General features: G+C 41.2%; 1 protein-coding gene across 4 annotated transcripts in view; it reads right to left on the bottom strand.

Moving 5' to 3' along the window:
* Positions 1-16,395, bottom strand: part of ddr1 (discoidin domain receptor tyrosine kinase 1) — a 41,724-nt gene extending 25,329 nt beyond the window's left edge. For 2 of the 4 annotated variants that reach the window (XM_065957848.1, XM_065957849.1), the window contains exons 1-3: positions 16,004-16,394; positions 14,253-14,340; positions 2,236-2,393 (exon numbers count right to left, since the gene is read on the bottom strand). In XM_065957848.1, coding sequence (XP_065813920.1) covers positions 2,236-2,393; positions 14,253-14,254 — 160 coding nt within the window. In that variant the 5' untranslated portion in view covers positions 14,255-14,340; positions 16,004-16,394. Of the gene's footprint in view, positions 1-2,235; positions 2,394-14,252; positions 14,341-16,003 lie in introns of all 4 variants that reach the window. The other 2 variants (XM_065957850.1, XM_020649098.3) reach the window with 2 other exon arrangements.
* Between the last annotated feature and the right edge of the window lie 470 nt (positions 16,396-16,865).

Raw genomic sequence — 16,865 nt, 5'->3', positions numbered from 1 at the left:
CTCTTCAAGATACAAAATGATAATGTAATTTATCAAATAATTTTCTTCATTAATTAGAAAAAACACAACATCTACTTATCAGTTGTTAGTCTGACTCGCAGTCAAAAACTGAAAACAAAGTCAGTATTATCTCATGAAATGGAGGAGCAGAAACTGCTTCTAGAAAAATCAAAGGCACAATGTTGTTTTTTAGCTAAATGCTGAAGGCGGTTGGACTATTTACTGTTTGCTATCTTGAAATGTGATTAGCACTAAGAAAAAAGTACAAATGATGACATAAATGATAAACAGATGATTAATATAACAATCCATTAGCTTTGTCTCTTTCACAGTCTAGCTACAACATAAAAGAAGGTCTCCTCTGGATACACCTTGTTGGCTCTGACTCACTAACCCCTCATGCCCTCCCTCTCCAGGCATTTTGACTGACACTTTCATGAGCTGCCTGCGCATTAGTGGTTCTGATGAGCCGGGGGGGGGGGGGGCTGCCCACCTATCTCATTCTCCTATTACATATACGACTGGCTGGCAGACAGAGCGAGGACACAGGATAGCCTGTTGATAGCGGACAGAGAATGAGCCTTACTGATCTGAGAATGTGAGGAGAATGTTGGGGCAGCAGGACGGACGGTTGCTGTGCCCGAGGACAAGAGGGTGGGGATAAGAAGGGGTAATAGGCTTAAAAATTCTGAGTTTTTATGTATAAAAAACAACCTTGAAATGCAGCTACTAACAAGCTGTTGAAATGAGGCTGGCGTTTTTTAGAGGGATCATACTAGGCCTTAAAGAAATATGCACTATACAGTACATTGTTCAATTTTAGAATAACTGGAATGAGATAAATAAACACGTCAACTATGACGCACAGTTTCATTATCTCTCTGCTGTTCATGTTTTACACAATACCTGTGTTTACAACACGTCACCTCTGAAGACTTTTTCACTAGTAAATTTGCATCAACTCCACTTGACTGCATCAAAATGTTAAAGCCCTAGTCACCGGACAAATGCTGAGTGAGAAAGCATAGCTTGTTTATGTTTTGATGACAATTATTTTGTGTTACTTTTGTGTCTTTATTAAGAGATAGAACAGTGGATAGTGTCAAAAATCGGAGAGAGAGTGTCGGTATTGACATGTGGAAAAGTGGCCACAGGTTGGATTCCAACTCGGGCCAGCAGCTTCAAGGACTACTGCCTCTCTACGTGGGGTGCGCATGCTAACCAATTGGCCACCGCTGCCCCATGACATTTTTATAAACTCCTCAGCCCGAGCCCACACACAGTTAAAATTACGAGGAAATCAGACTAGATGTTTTAGTTTAGTAATATCCTGCAATGTCTTTAATTCAGAATCAGGCCCAACAAGCTGAACATTATTTACATTATTATATTTATTCTCACTTTAGGGGGTTATTTTTGCATCTAATAGACAAAATCTGCCACTGTGTGAACATGGTCAGACTTCATGTAACAGTTGGTAAGATCCAAAGGTGTTAAAAAGACAAACTGGTGGTTTCAAGGTTGTAGTAGAAATTTAGGAAATTTGAAAGAATAATTTCATTTCATCCAGTCAAGGTTAATCAGCAACATGAAAGACAGTGAACCGGAAAAAATAAATCAAGGGAAAACTGACCATATTTCAAGTTTAAACAATATACTTGAAAGCCATTGAATAAGTCAGACCACAGCTATTAGCACTCAGACACTTAGTAGCTAATGTTACCATTAGCTTAGGAGTGGCGGAAAATCAATATTAAAATGGGTAGTGTTACACTGTACAATTAAATAAGTTATAAATTCCTGCTGACATAATGAGGAAGCAGTTGAACGCTAACATTCGCTTTTGTACAAAGGTAGCCAGCAGGTTTCTGAATATGCTGTTCTACTTTGAAATATAACCTAATATCCCTCTTTGTGATCAGTATCGCTTGTCTCTTCAGCTGTGATAGTGAAATAGTTTGATAACAATTGTCAGATACCCTTCATTTCTACCACAGACAAATTGAAAGACAGCAGTACAACATTATTACAGCACTGGAGCTTCCAAACCTAAGCAGGGCGTTAGAGATAAATGACCACTTGACATAAAAGTGAATGAATCTTTTCTCAAAGATTGTATTTCCCTCAGCCTTGAAGCAAAAGAGCAAATTAGCTAACAGTAATCAGAAAACTGAGGTGAAAATCTCTCCATTACTCATTTTGATATTGTCTTTTTTGCATGTAGATTTAACCTACCTGGGTTAAAGTGCCACTCATGGTCTTCTGAAGACGACACCAACACCACCAGGGCTGTTAGCAAAATGTCAGGAAACAGCCTCAGGGGTGGCGAGGCCATGACAGCAACAAGACACCTGGTTACCTGTCCGGAGACACGCTGATGACCCCAGGCATACCTGTACAAGAAAGAAAGATATACTTAGATGCATTCACTTTATGAATCAGGTATGACCTTGCTGAAACGTCCTTCATATTTTCAGCCAACATTTACATTTTACTTGCAGGTAAACAGCTCTAGCATTAGGCTGCTGGGCTCACAGACTCAACATCTTCTTCATTGATTACCAAACTGAATCAAATCCTCTTAGTTAGAAGCACGTAGCATGTTTCACAGTCATTTGTTTCTCAATGTTTTGCGTGCCAAGCTCAGCAATGGGCCGAACCCCGGAGGAGCGAGCACAAAGCCATACAACAAAGGCCACTTTCAAAAGCTAATTTGTTTTTCCCTCTCTGGCAGCAGAATGCTGGGACACAATAATACTTTGCTGCCTTTAGAAAGGGTACACACAGCTTGGTAACTGAGGATGGTATAATTAGCCAGCCCCATTTTTCTCCCAAAGAATTGTATTCCTTCTCTATTAAAAATGACAATAGTTCATCAAAACTACTGATCTCAAACCTACTTTTCATTAACAGAACACATTTTATTTAAAGCACCAATTTGGAGATTATTTGTTTAGAACAAATACCAAACAAATGAAGACGGGAAATGGAAGAAATAAAGCCAATGAGTGAGAGACAACAGACGGACAGATGTCAGAGTATTTTGATTTAATTGGTGACACAAAAATGTGTGGGCTTTGGTACGTGTATGACTTGCTAATAACATATACAGACATTTTGCAGGGTGAGTAACTTTTTAAATGCAGGAAATGTTAAAATTTGCCCCCTCAAAAAAACTCCTCCCAGTTGTCAATTTATTAGGTACTCCAAAAGTAGTGCAGTCTCATATAAATATCTTGAAATAGATCCTTCAAGGAGTTCATTAAGTTCAGTTTATATTTAAAATGATATGAAGAGATGTTGGTTCAACTACGGTCATTTCAGAGCATGTTATCTGTGGTGCTGGTGAATTGTGTTGATAGAAGCATAGTACAATGTAATACAATTACCGGTACATTTAACAAAAAACATTAGTGACCAAGACGACAATTTGAATCACCACCACTCTAAAGTTTAAACTAAAACTGAACATTATTTCCTTCTTGAAAGCAGTTTAATGTAGCACTGCATCTAATTTAGTTAGGACTTTTCAGGCCTACAGTCTCTCAGAATTAGGTTAAACCCAATGCTTTGCTCAAATATACTATATAGGTGTACCTTTTTCTCTCTGACACCAGCATATTTTTAAAAAATAACTGAATCAAGCAGAAAAAATAATCACATTTGATGACTATCACTGGTGCATATTTTAAATTTTGAAAGTGTTTAATGAAGACTTCCAGCGGTGAAACAGGAGGGAGGAAAGAAACCTTGTGATAAGTGGAAGTCTGAAGTGGGAGTGACAGCTGGGAAAGTCGGAGAGGCCGGGCTGGCTTCCCTGTAGACCCTCTGTGTTTCGGCTTCTTCTCTGACCAGACTGGGACTGGCCGACAGCTGACACACAGCTGTAGTGACAAAGAGTTGGTGGGGGGCGGGGGTCGACAGGGACGTATGGAAACAAAGTGAATAGTGGACTGTGGAGTAGAGTTTGCTCTGGCACAACAGGGCGGGGACGATGCAGCAGCGATGACATGGGTACATGGTGTGTGTGGATTTGGGAGGGAGGGGTTGTGTAGAGAGGTTGACTTATGACTTATGTTTGTGTGTGTGTGTGTGTGCTTCGGTTTGAGGGGCGTGTATGTGGGCATTAAGGAGATCTCAGGGATAGCCAGTCTGTGCAGCTGTCCTGAATGGCAGACACAACGCACCCAATACACGGTGCATGTGTTCCAAGTGGTAGAAGCATGGAGAGAGAAAGACAGGCTGGCTTTTTTTTCCAAGGCAGAAAACACCCAAGTTGTCCAAATGAGTAAGTATGTGAGTGAGTATACCAGATGACAAAATGCTGAAAAATGGGGCTTACTGGAATGAGCTGGGTGTGCAAAAATGGAGCTGGAAATCTGATGACTTGGGCCCCCGATCCAGAGCAACCACCATAACAACCAATGTCAACAAACATGAGCCGACAGTGTGTCATCACAGTTTTGTCAATAAAGTAAAATCAGGTGGACATGCTACTTTCCAATGCACACCAGGGGGAAAAAAAACCTTACAAACAAGAACCAGGGCTGACAAATGTTTGAGTAAGAGGAACAAAAGTGTCCACAGCTATCTGAGAACATTGTCGTTGGAAAAGTCAAGTGTTTTCAAACAGCTGTGGTTAGAGCTCAGAAAGAAGAAGAGCCCACTGTGTTCTGTAGGAGGCAGATCAGTTTGGAGCCCCAATCTACACCAGCATAATTTGTCTCAGCTAATCCATAAACAGGACTAATGAATACTTATGAGCAGCTGCTGCTTCTGTCCTGCACGACACAAATACAACTGAAAAACAAGAGGCATAGTCGAGAGCAGACAGACACACTGGCCTTTTTTTTTTTAGCTAGCAGCCATTGCATCATTACAGAGATTTTGCCAGGTTCTCTATAATTAGATTGCCTCAGTTAAAAAACTGGCTGCACTGCCTTGGCACTGGTTAGTGTCTTTTCTAGAGAGTCCCTTATGATTGAACCAAATGTTTGAAACCATTATTCTTTCCAGGTGTAAATAAAAGCCAGATCAAATATCAGGAGAGAGTAACCTTAAGGATCAGATGGTTCTGCATGTTTAGGAACATTAGCTCCAAATGATGTATGCTTTACATCAGTGGTTCCCAACCTTTTTTCCTTGGAGCACCCCCTTACTTGTATCTAAGTAAAACGGACCCCCTCCAGGATCCACAAGAAAAAAAATAATACATTTCATTTCAAACATTAACATAAATCTGAATACATGCCTACACACTCGTTTACAGAGATCTCAGGTGCTCCCCCTTGGTGGGCCTGGACCCCAGGTTGGGAACCAATGCTTTGCAACACTGCAAAGGATTTTCCTAAGAATATCACTATTTATGTCTTTTTTTTTCTGATTTTCAACATCCCAAGCAGCTATTACTTCAACTGAATGTCAGTATAAAGAATTAACTTACACACTTGTAACCCAAGAGGCGTTTTCAATCAGTCAACGTTTAGACCACATTATTTTTTACAGTTATATAATTATCATCCGAGACTCAAGAGAGCTGTCAACACACATATTTTAAAGCCAGAAACCAGATTATTTACAACATAGTTCTCAAAATGATTTGTTATTATTCCATTTTGATTGGGATAACAAATCAATTGGATGACATGATTCTTTGGAGCCAAATCTTACTAATGTAGTCTGAGAGTTGTTGGAACAGCTCCCAATGTGACTAAAAAAAACTATAGAGTTATCTGAAAGATTGAAATACAGTGTGTAACAAACTATTGGATTGACAGATTTTGTTCAGGAATCTTTGTTCCCCAGTGGATACATTAAAGTGACTATAGATATGATGATTCTCCCATGAATGTAAAAGCTTTTAGTTTTCACTGAGAAAATCTAGTTAACAATGTATGCTATCATTTTGGTGATTTTGTGATCATCTTTCAAAAGCCCATAAGAGGTTCAAGTTTGCGATTCTGAATGAAATGTCTCCATAGCTGTTGGATGAACAGAAAATAGATTTGATACAGACTTACTATTCCCAAACAGGAAGGATCACTTACTGTCGATGTTCAGCATCAGCTGTACATTGTCTAGATTAACTGTGAAGTTAATGATAGAATGCTAACATGCTTAACTAAGCTGGTGAACAAATAGAAATTACTGCAGTGCTGTGCATCAGTACTGTAGAGCCTGACAGAGCTGATAGCATTGCTTTAGTCTAAAGGTTTCTGTCATACATTATTTGTTCATGCCAATCTTCTGTCTTGTTATTTACTTTCAGGTCGTAGTGCAGGCTGGATGACAGCAGCAGCTACTGACCGGAGCTATGCTGCATTCAGATGCTCCTCAGATGGTCACAGTTTTCAAGTTGGGAGGTAGTTCATCAAACTTTAGTGGGTTCACGTGTTTTCAGTTTGAAACATCTGAATGTTGTAACAACAACAACAACAACAACAACAACAACAGCAGCAGGGATTCTAGGAAGACGATGTGTGTAATGTCTCTGTTACAATTTAGGCTATATTTGATCAAAATGTTGATGGGCAATACGTGAATTAAATAGTAGGCTATCTTTACATTACTAAAAAACACATTTTGTTCTTCATGTTGATGATGAATATGTCAAGGTGCTAGTCGGGCACCTAATTCTATCACCAATTCCCGACTTGAGCAGGCCTTTCTGTACATCTGTACAGAAACTAGTGACGCGTGGCTACGGTACACAGAATTTGACAGGCTTTGGTGCGCTTGGCAAAGTGCAGTCTGAAAGCAAAACCGAACCAAATGAAAAACGAGCCCTCCGAATAATATGTGAAAGCAACCTAAAGCTCTGATAATTTTGTCAGTTTTGAGCCAGGGATGGCACATGTGTTCACCTGCATGATCATTTACATTCTGTCTTGTTCAGCAACAGTTCCTGTCAGGATTCCTAAAGAGGCGACATGAACGGTGCGTTTTACTTTCGATGATTTAACAAAAAAAAATCAAACAAGAGCAGCACAACATGATAAATATGTGAAGGAACCATTGAAGACTGGGAAAACCTCAGACTTAAGTAGATGTCTGTCCAGGACGCACCCAGCAAAGTAAGTAAGAAACTCTGCTCAGACTCAGAAAGGGGGACTTGACTCGGACTTGAGGTTTGATGACTTGACTACAACCCTGAAATGGACATTCTGACACGACAAAAAAAAAGATGAAACCAATAGTTAATGTACATATTTATTTTTTGAATCATATGAAAATTATTATATAGAATAAGTGGTTTGTAGTTAATTTGCTACAACTTAAAGCTTCTCAGTGATGCTTTGCTTGTCTATACCAAATTCTCAACGTGTGAAGTCTTAAATCACAGCCGGATAAAGCAACACACTGCTTTAGTTAGACATGACTAATGACCGCTGAGAGACAGAAAGCAGTGAGATCTTTGTTTTGAATTTCCATCCCTGCATGAGGAAGCTGGTGAGGTCGTACACACCACTGCCCTCTGAGTCCTGGGGAGAAGGAAGCACAAATTAATCTTGAATCTTTACAACACTTTGAAGGTTGAGACTGCGCCAGCCACTAAAACAAGGTCGTTTGATGCTTTCCTTGAAAACAGACTTGTTTCTGTAGGACTTGAGCATGGTGTAAATCACTTTTGTTTCCTACGGGGCCACCGTTTCCTTGTTTTTACTGAAGACCCAATTCAAGGGCAGGGATGAGTTGTTTGGCTCCACATATCTGTCCAAGGGGTTCTTAATCTTGAAAGAAGTTCCTTTAGCCTATATATATAAATATCACTTGCTGTTATATGTCCTTAACTCTGGGAAAAGGAAAATCACAACTACTCCTCTCTTTGTTTGCTAAACATATTTGCTCTTAAAAGTGAAAATATAGGCTGTAATTACATACAATAAATGATCCCTAAAGTCTGGTGTTATGCCCCATTATTGTTCATAGTATTTGTCACACATTGGTCATCAAATTGTGCAGTTGTGTGTCATCAATACAAGGAAGTGCCAGTCACGACTGTGGAATCTGATTTGAGAGTTTTACCACAGGTTTGGGAAGCAGGAGGGAAGAATGGATGAGTCACTTAAACAGGGTAATGAGAGTTGAAGGGGAAGACAGTCGAGTCAGAAAAACAAATTAAACAGCAGCAAGGAGAAAGTGTAGCATGGGGCTGAAGCATTACTGAAGTACGTGGTGAATCATGTAACAATGAAGAAAGCATGGTAAGGGGATTTTAACGTAAAAAAATCATGTTTCCAGGAAAACTGAAGTTGCACTAAGTATTGAATTACTCACTAAGACATATGCTTGCAAACAAAAAAGCAAGCAATTCAACAGAAAAGGTCCTAGTGGCAAAGACTCAGCAGGGCAGTCTCATAAAGCAGACCTTTGCTACAACACAGCTCATAACAAATTCATGTAAGTTTAAAGCACAGCGACCCATGAGCTGGGGCTGGAGGGAAGTGAAAGAAAAAAAACAGACAAAAAATGAATGTAAGGAAGTCAGGATTAGTAACATGGAGCTACACAAAGCTGAGATCAATCATAAAAAATGAAACGTCAATCTTTTCTATTTGGCCACATTGTTTTTACATTGAAGTGGGTCTGCTCAGCCCCTCAGACAAAACCAGCTCAAGCATTGCTCAGCCTATCTGCATGGCTGACAGAGACAAATGGTGACTGATTGCCACAGGTTGGTTTGCCAAATGAAGAATGCCCTCAACAGCAGCCAAACGCACAAACAGATTTGTAAAGCACGGGGACAAAGCACTTTTCCATGCTGATAGCTAGATAGACATTTTCTTTTTCCCTTCTATAATTTCTTTTGTTTGGCGTCATTGTCGCATCAGCAGATAGTGTATTGCAGACATAACTTAAAGGGATACGTCACCCGTTGAAACATGAATCTGTATTGACATTGGGTCATATATGTAGTAGAAATGTGAAATACATTTTGAAGTTGGTGCCTTCTTGGCCGAGAAAAGGCAGAAAGTGTCTTTTTGGCTCATGTGGATGAAAGACACCAAATCCCAGAATGCACAGCACCGCAGGACACTCCCACTAAGGTGCTCTATTTCAGAATCAGAAATATTTTATTAATCCCAGAGGGAAATTCGATCGTTAACATTTACAGACATATTTACTTAAACACACAAGGCCATTTCCTCAACTGATTCAGAGATTTCTTCCAGAATTGATCTTCGAAATTCCTGGCAGAAAACAGACTCCATGTCTGTATCCATAGGCAAACAGTGAGAGCACTGACACTACCAGTCCGCCCCAGCTCGAGCCGGCCCGGGCTCCTCGTCCTCACCGCCGCCGACAGGCAGGCCTTATGTCTTAGCTGATGAGCTGGCGACAGCCCCGGCGGCCAAAACACAAGACCAGCCTGACGGCAGCAGCTGTCTCGCCGCTATATTTATTCGCCATTATCACCTTTCTCCATAGAGCCTGTTAGCATAGCTTCCAAGCAATATGGCGGACATTAAGTCTTGATTCTGGGAGTGAGTTCCCACCCACTGATCTGTGATTGGTCTGTAGCTTCAGTGGTCAAAAATATGAGGAACTAGCGTTATAGTTTCACACCGCTAACTGCAACAGCTGGAAGCTCCTTTTCAGACCTAGAAATACAGAACTTTCCAGTCTCTGGGGAAATGAGGGCTGGATGCACGACCATTCAAAAATACTACCAGTTTACTACTGATACAATGCTTAATGCAAATGGATGAAGTATCCCTTTAAATGGTTTATCTGGACTATATTTAAAAACAATATAAACAGATATACCTGTATATCTGTTCTGAAATATAGATATAGATATTGAGAACAGGCTAAAAAAATATACCTTTTTATTCTAGTTTTTGGACAGGCTTAATTTAGCAAATTACACGTGATAATACATGCATTCTGAATCTGGGGTTTGCCTTCAAAATATATAACATAATATTACATAAAAATGTAGAAACTCTGTTGCACTCTGCACCACTATATCAGAATGCTGTGAGAGCAATATCACTATAATGTTAGATAAAGATTTGCTAGAAATGTTAACCTTTTGGCAGGTGATTTAATCAACCTTTGATCTCTTTGTAAGTTCTGAAATGTTGAGGAAAAGAAGCAGGGTTTTCTCCTGTCAATCATCAACTAAATGAGTTAGCTACAAAATGAAAAGCGTCACCCGGATAGAGTTTTTGTCACAGAACAGTGAGTGCACACCACGACTAAAAAACTCCCACCAAGAAAAAGCTTGTTAGCACCTCAGGCATTCAACGGCATAAACACGAAGTCGGCTGTTCATTAGCTATACCGTGTGAATCAGAGTTTTGGTCTCCCCTGCAGTACATGCAGAGGAGAAACTGTCAGCTTGAGTGTATTATAAATTGTTCTGGGAAACTGGTGTCAACTGGCAGACACTGGAACCGTTTTGGTTCTCAGGGCACATGGATTCAAACATGTTCGTACATGTCGTTAAACTTTTGTCAGTTCTGCTTTTTCTGCACCTGGAATGGAAGGAGTGCCATTTGACTCTTGTGAAAGTGATTTAATGAGACTTCACTGTTAAACTTAACGTGAACCTGGGTTATCTTCTGCATGAAAATGAACCGTCATCGCAACAGCAAAGGAAAATTTGTTCCAAGTTTGACCCCAGTTGAAGAGTGGGTGTAAAGTCATTATAAGAATTGTCTAACAGATATGTGCTACTATTAGCATATTTGGCAGGAAAGTGTGCGTTGATCTCTGGTTCTACTTTGACACAGAGGTTTTTTTAGAGCTGCAGTGTTGATGGCAAAGCTGCAGCCCAATTCCCTGAATTCAATTTGCACAGACTCTCTGCCACCTGTCAGAGGACAAGTGAGAAGCAAAGGGGAGGATGGGGTGAAAGGAGAAAGGAGAGGCATGTGGCAGCACAGTGCTACTCTCACAATGGGCAGAGAGAAAACGGCTGGAGAAACAGAAATAGACAGACAGACAGACAGACGGACAGACAAACAGACAGACAGAAGAATGCTGTGGTGGAGAAAAACTCCCTCCAGTAATCGAACGGAAAGACTCAAGTGCCAGAGTGAGCGTGGGACAAAAGCAACTCTTTGCCCGCAGGAGGGTGACAATTATTCATCCAGTGAGCAGCTATTGAGACAGAGAGATTGGGAACTGGAGATGGAAGAGAGGGGTGGAGGGAGGGATGGCCTGGAGAGAAACAGAATCAGAGAGATCAGGTCAAACAGGAATGACTTCAGCGAGACTCAGCATTTAGAGTCAAAGTGAGAAAAACAGTCTGGTATAACCCAGCCCTCACACAGATTTCTTTTCTTCTTGTTTTTTAATGAACAACAGCTGAGGGGCAAGAATCTAGTTTCACATTTTTTGAGCCGTTAAATATTTCGCTATCACTTTGGGCAAATGAAAACACACACACACACACACACACACACACACACACACACACACACACACACACAACACTGATCAAATTAGGATCCAGCTATTGCATTTAGGCTTTGCTGAAACTCTAGCTACAGACAGACACACAAACACACAAACACAGAACCACACACACTTACACACAATTCAACTGACACACAATGTGTTAAAAGCCTCAGGCACAGGCTGATACCTGTATCACACTTGCAGACCTCCCCCTCCTCCTTCTGGGCAAAAAAAGGGCCTCCTAAAAAGCACTAAATTACATATCACACTAGTTTCTTGATGCTAATGTGCTCCTCTAAACTCCTGGGAGGGAGACAGGCTGGTCTGCCCCACTCAGTGTGGTTATATCGTTACAGCTCAGGCTTATCTTTCAAATAAAGGTTGCATGAAAGAGGTCACCTTTGATTTTGAAGATAATTTTCTTCCATGTTCCAACAAGGTTTGAAGTGTACTTTACTTTGCCAGAAGCCATTACTAATTATTAGCTGTACACTGAGCCACATGAGGCACAGTGTGTGCTAGCACTAGAAAACACCACCAACCACGGTGTGAGGATTTGGAATGAGATGAAAAGAAACTGAAAAGAAAGAAAGGGTAAGAGAGGAGGATAAGAACACACACTGGCTTTCTACATTTGAGGGTTTCTGTTTTTGTCTACTTTTTCAAGTAGAGACAACTTTAAGTTGTTGGCAAGCACTGTGAAGTTGTTAGGTGTGATACAAAGCTGGTTTCTGGCTTATTCAATTTTGAAAAAAAATGTCATATGATTTCAGTAGATTTTGACCAATCTTTTGTATCAAATTATCTTTACAGGTGTCTTGACGTGTAACTGTATTTCCTATTAAGTTGCAGGGAGCCTTTTACAGCTTCAGAAATAGTGTAAACCAGTGTGATAAAGTTAAGTTGCTGGAGGCCATGTTGCTTAAAGACTAAAAAGTCAAAACTCGGGGGATGTTGATTTAGAAGCAAGTGAAGTAAACAGATTTCTGTATTCTGCTGCTCATTTGTGCTTGAAGCTATAACCGCAGAAGACTACTTGAGACGCTACTAGCATACCACACCAAAGTCTCCTGCAACCAGGTTTAACGCAAAGAAATGCAGTGGATGAAAACGATGAAGGGCAACGCTAGAAGTGATTTATTATTTCTGAATCATAAAAGATGTAATGCAGTAGAGAACTCTACTTGAGGGAGACAAAACTGCCAACTTTTTATTCTTTTTTTTCTAACTTTTATTCTGAAAAAAAAGAAACTTTTCCAAATTCTAATTGTAAATGATTTATATCATGTACATAATCAAGCATCTGCAAAATAGGCCACTGCTAATTTTAGGGCACATACAGAGCTATTTCTGCAGACTCTTCAGCTAAAATGAGGCATCAATGCAATGTCTAAATACTTTGATAAGAAACAGTCACATATTCTTTGAAGAAACCTCTGCAACCAAAACATGACCCCAGTTTACATCCAAGCAACAACATTGTTATCTAACCAGGGCACCCTCGACAGGGAGAGCAAACAGATAAATGAGAAGACTCACAGGGACAATAGCAGAGAGGGGGCTGAGATGGATGGGGGGGGGGGGGGGGGATGAAACATCTAGTGCTGCTTCAGAGAAAGGGAACAGAGAGACAGAGGGTGAAGAAGGAGAATGTGGGTTCCATGATTGATGTAGAGAGAAAAAGACAGATTGCTAGGGTGATCAAAGGTGTCCAGGATGGAGGAGTAGGAGAAGGCATATTGGGAGGGGGGGGGGGGGGGGGGGGTAATCTGAAAGAAGTAAGAACATTGGATATGGGGATTAATAGAGAGGAAATCAAAAAAAGATTTAAGAACTCACTGACAAGTAGCACTCATGATCATACTTTGAAGTGTCAGCACCTATTACTGGATGAATTTGTTTTTCTGACAGTCTCTTCTTCTGCATTTGACCACACATACGGCAAATGCAATTGAAAAGCTTGTCCGTCTAGACTTGAGAGGAAATTGGTTTAGGAAAACAGGGTGGACAATGAAGTCCTGTCTTCAATTGGTTTCATTTCCCATCAGAGGAGCACTATACTGAGATGAGAGGCAAGTTACCGTTTAGTGTCTTTGGACTTAAATTAATTATTCCACATGTCCCTTCAGGTTCCCACTCAATCTGTCGGAAGCCAATTACAAGGAAACAGAATTTAGAGGAGCTGCTGCCTTAAACACAACAGTTGTGAGATAAGTCACGTAAAGGATCGTTCAAAAAGCACCTTCATCCTCCTCGTGCTCTTTCATGTGGTTAACTGCATTAGCCACAACGCCATAAAGATCAGACTACTTTGAAAAACTTGCGATTCACTTATTGTGCAGGATGTGCCTTTGTATTCTGAATTAGCATCCACCTGCTTAAATAAAAAGTCTTTTCAGAGTGTTCAACAACCTTAAACACAATGACAAAGTCACAAAACCTCCAAATCAATGACCCAGATGGAGGACAACAGACTGAGGTCAATGATCAACCAAACACAAACCAGGGTTTCAGTGTGTGTGGTAGCTTTTCACACTCAACATATTTGTGTTTTCAATCCAGGAACAGCAGTGATGCAAAACTGCAAAAAACTATTTTCATTTTCTCTGCTCACTTGTAGCTAAAAAGGGCTTTAAGATGTTTTCCCTAAATCACCAAAGACTGAAACAAAACAAACAAACATCCGTTTCACAGAGAATGTCAGACAAATTACGTTGCTCTGTGCAAACTTCTCCACAAGTCGGATTATGCAATTATTGTCATTTTCTCCGGTGCCTTCCACGAAAGAAACTAATCAATTCAAAAACAGCTACCAAAGTGTGTGCAGATGCAATTATACTCACATAACACGTCTCTTTAACTGTTTAATATATTCTCTCTTCCCTCTGCTGGACTCCACTGCTTTGCAGGGCCAATGGCTCTCGTGGGACACTGTGGGAGATCCAGCAGACAGATGCCCATCAGATAGGATCCAGCAGACCTGTGCGTGCAGAGAAAGACTGTGTGTACCCACACTCAGGGTTCTTCCTCACTTTATGCTCCTGCCTTTGCTACACAGGCAGTGAGGGAGGGTGTGTGTGTGTGTAGAGGGGGGGGGGTCTTTTATGGCCTCTATCTATTGCAAATAGCACAGCCTCCCCCTCCTTCCCATCCCCACCTCCTCTTCCCAGCAGCCTAACAATGCTACACCTCCTCTGAACAGCCTGCTCATTCCTCGAGTCACAAAACTATCCACATGTAACATTTTCATGATGTGGTGGACAAGGTGACTGCCCACAGCACTGCACACCGACTGTTGACTCCACCATCAGGCCACCTCTGCCTCCCTGTAACCACCGAGGCATGCAGACACATTCACAAGGAACAAGCTCGCAACAGAACCACATGCAGTGGTCCCCATCTTTTTACTTATTCGGCTGAATTATGCAGTTTCTTCTGAGCATAACTACTTATTGATTTGTTCGCCATCCTGTGTATGGCAAAGTGGAGAACTTATAATCAAACCACAAGATTGATTCTCTCTCATGAGCCCTCTCTTTATAGGCTGAGAAAATAGATCTAATTTAAAAGTCCAAACTTTCTGCCAGCTCCTCCACAGTGTGAAAATGTTTTCTGGGTCAACACTGTTTCTCTTTGGTAGTGCCAGCCCTTTTTCAGGTTTTGTATCTGGTGACTGCTCAGCGGCTGTAAAGGAGAACCCCCTCATATAAGGCCATAGGTGAATGAAGCCAGAGCTGCTGGTCTTATTGGGGAGGTCACAAGGTCAATGGTCTGTGTGATGACCACCACCTGGATGTGTGGAGGTGCTGCTGAACATTACACATTTTATTGCCCTATTCATCAAGGCTGCTGGTGCTGCAACGGGTTTAAAGCCTGACACGGCAAGAAGAATGACTTTTGTTCAAGTTTTTCGGTGTGTGTGTGTGTGTGTGTGTGTGTGTGTGTGTGTGTGTGTGTGTGTGTGTGTGTGTGTGTGTGTGTGTGTGTTTTTGAGAATGAGGTGCGATGTAAACCAAGTGAAGAATGTGTTTAACATGAAGAAAGAAATCACTTATGACAACTTAAGCAAAAGGATTTTACAATTTTTGGAGTTGGTGGCCACCCGAGTAAGAAATGCTTGGATGGAAGTAACTCCTACTTTAAGTCTATTTGTTATGACATTGGAAGTAGAGTGATAACAATAGTTTAGGCACAAATCAGGACATTGAATGATGTTTTCAATTCTGCCAATAACCCCATTTTTTTTTGCAGATTTCAGAAAGCGTGATGCGCACAGTCAAGAAGTGTGTTCAGATAGTCTACGCGGTAAGCCACAATGTAAACGTGGTCAGGATCCGGACAGCAACGTTACACCTTCTGTGAGCCTCCCAGCAGCCCGTGGCCCGCGTCCAGAACAGCCGCGGTTGCTTCACTAACACACCGAGACTTATGGACGCCAAGCCACAGATACAGATACAGACATACACACAGACAGCTGGAAATATCCGCTGCAATAATATTACAGCGGCTTCTTTTTTTTTCAGGAGTAAGGTGCGCACGGGGAAGAAAGGAAACGCGCGAGGGAATAAAAAAAAAAGAGTTTGTCGGTACTCACCTAAAAGACACGAAGAGGTGAGCTTTGACAGCAGTCCAAACTTTTAGTAGAAGTCTTTAAAAGACGAAGCAGGGTTGAGTTTATCCCTGAACAACACACGTCCACTGAATAATAATCCAAACGGGGCTGTTGAGCGTTTGTTTCGCTCTGGGAACGACCTCTGTCAAAACTACAAGAAACAACTAATGATCCGACACGGCTGAATGCCCCGGCTGATAGGAGACCTTCAGGCGGACTTTTACTTGACTCTCTCCGGTTAAATAGTTTAAAAAACTTGCCGACAATGAGGTGAACTGTAAAAAAATAAAAACCGTGAGTCCGGGGTCTCCGTGCTTCAAACCCTCTCACTCTCTGAGTCTACGCTGCACCAACAAATCCTCAGTCCGGGCTCCACAGCCGGGCCAGCAGGCGCCACCAGGTGCTCATTTACATAACTGCACCGGCTGTGTCCAATCACAGCGCAAAGCAAGGTGTCTGATTGAATATTCCAGCAGGCACATCATCCAATCAGAGCCCCCTGTGGGCGGGACCTCTGACCTTAACTACTCTGTAGAGAGATATTAAATGTGAAGGCTTTGAGTGAAATGTGAAGTTTCTTTGTTACAGCAAGGCTGAGATATGGGGAATGTGATACTTGATACAACAGCACAGAGTGGTTTCAACATTTAACCCTGTGTGTGTGGGGAAATGTTGCTCTTTTTGGATCCTGAGATAAAATAAACTTGTAAAATCTTTGAATAAATCTGCTCATCCTCTCAGCATCTGGGCTAAGACTTTTAATGTCGACCCTCAGCACTCTTCCTTGCTATTTACCTCTAAAGAAAACTTTATTACAGAGTACTGTTGGTGTAACTGTATGCCA

Source organism: Labrus bergylta, chromosome 8 (genome assembly GCF_963930695.1).
Source record: "Labrus bergylta chromosome 8, fLabBer1.1, whole genome shotgun sequence".
Lineage (NCBI taxonomy): Eukaryota > Metazoa > Chordata > Actinopteri > Labriformes > Labridae > Labrus > Labrus bergylta.
This window is presented reverse-complemented; position numbering and strand designations above follow the sequence as displayed.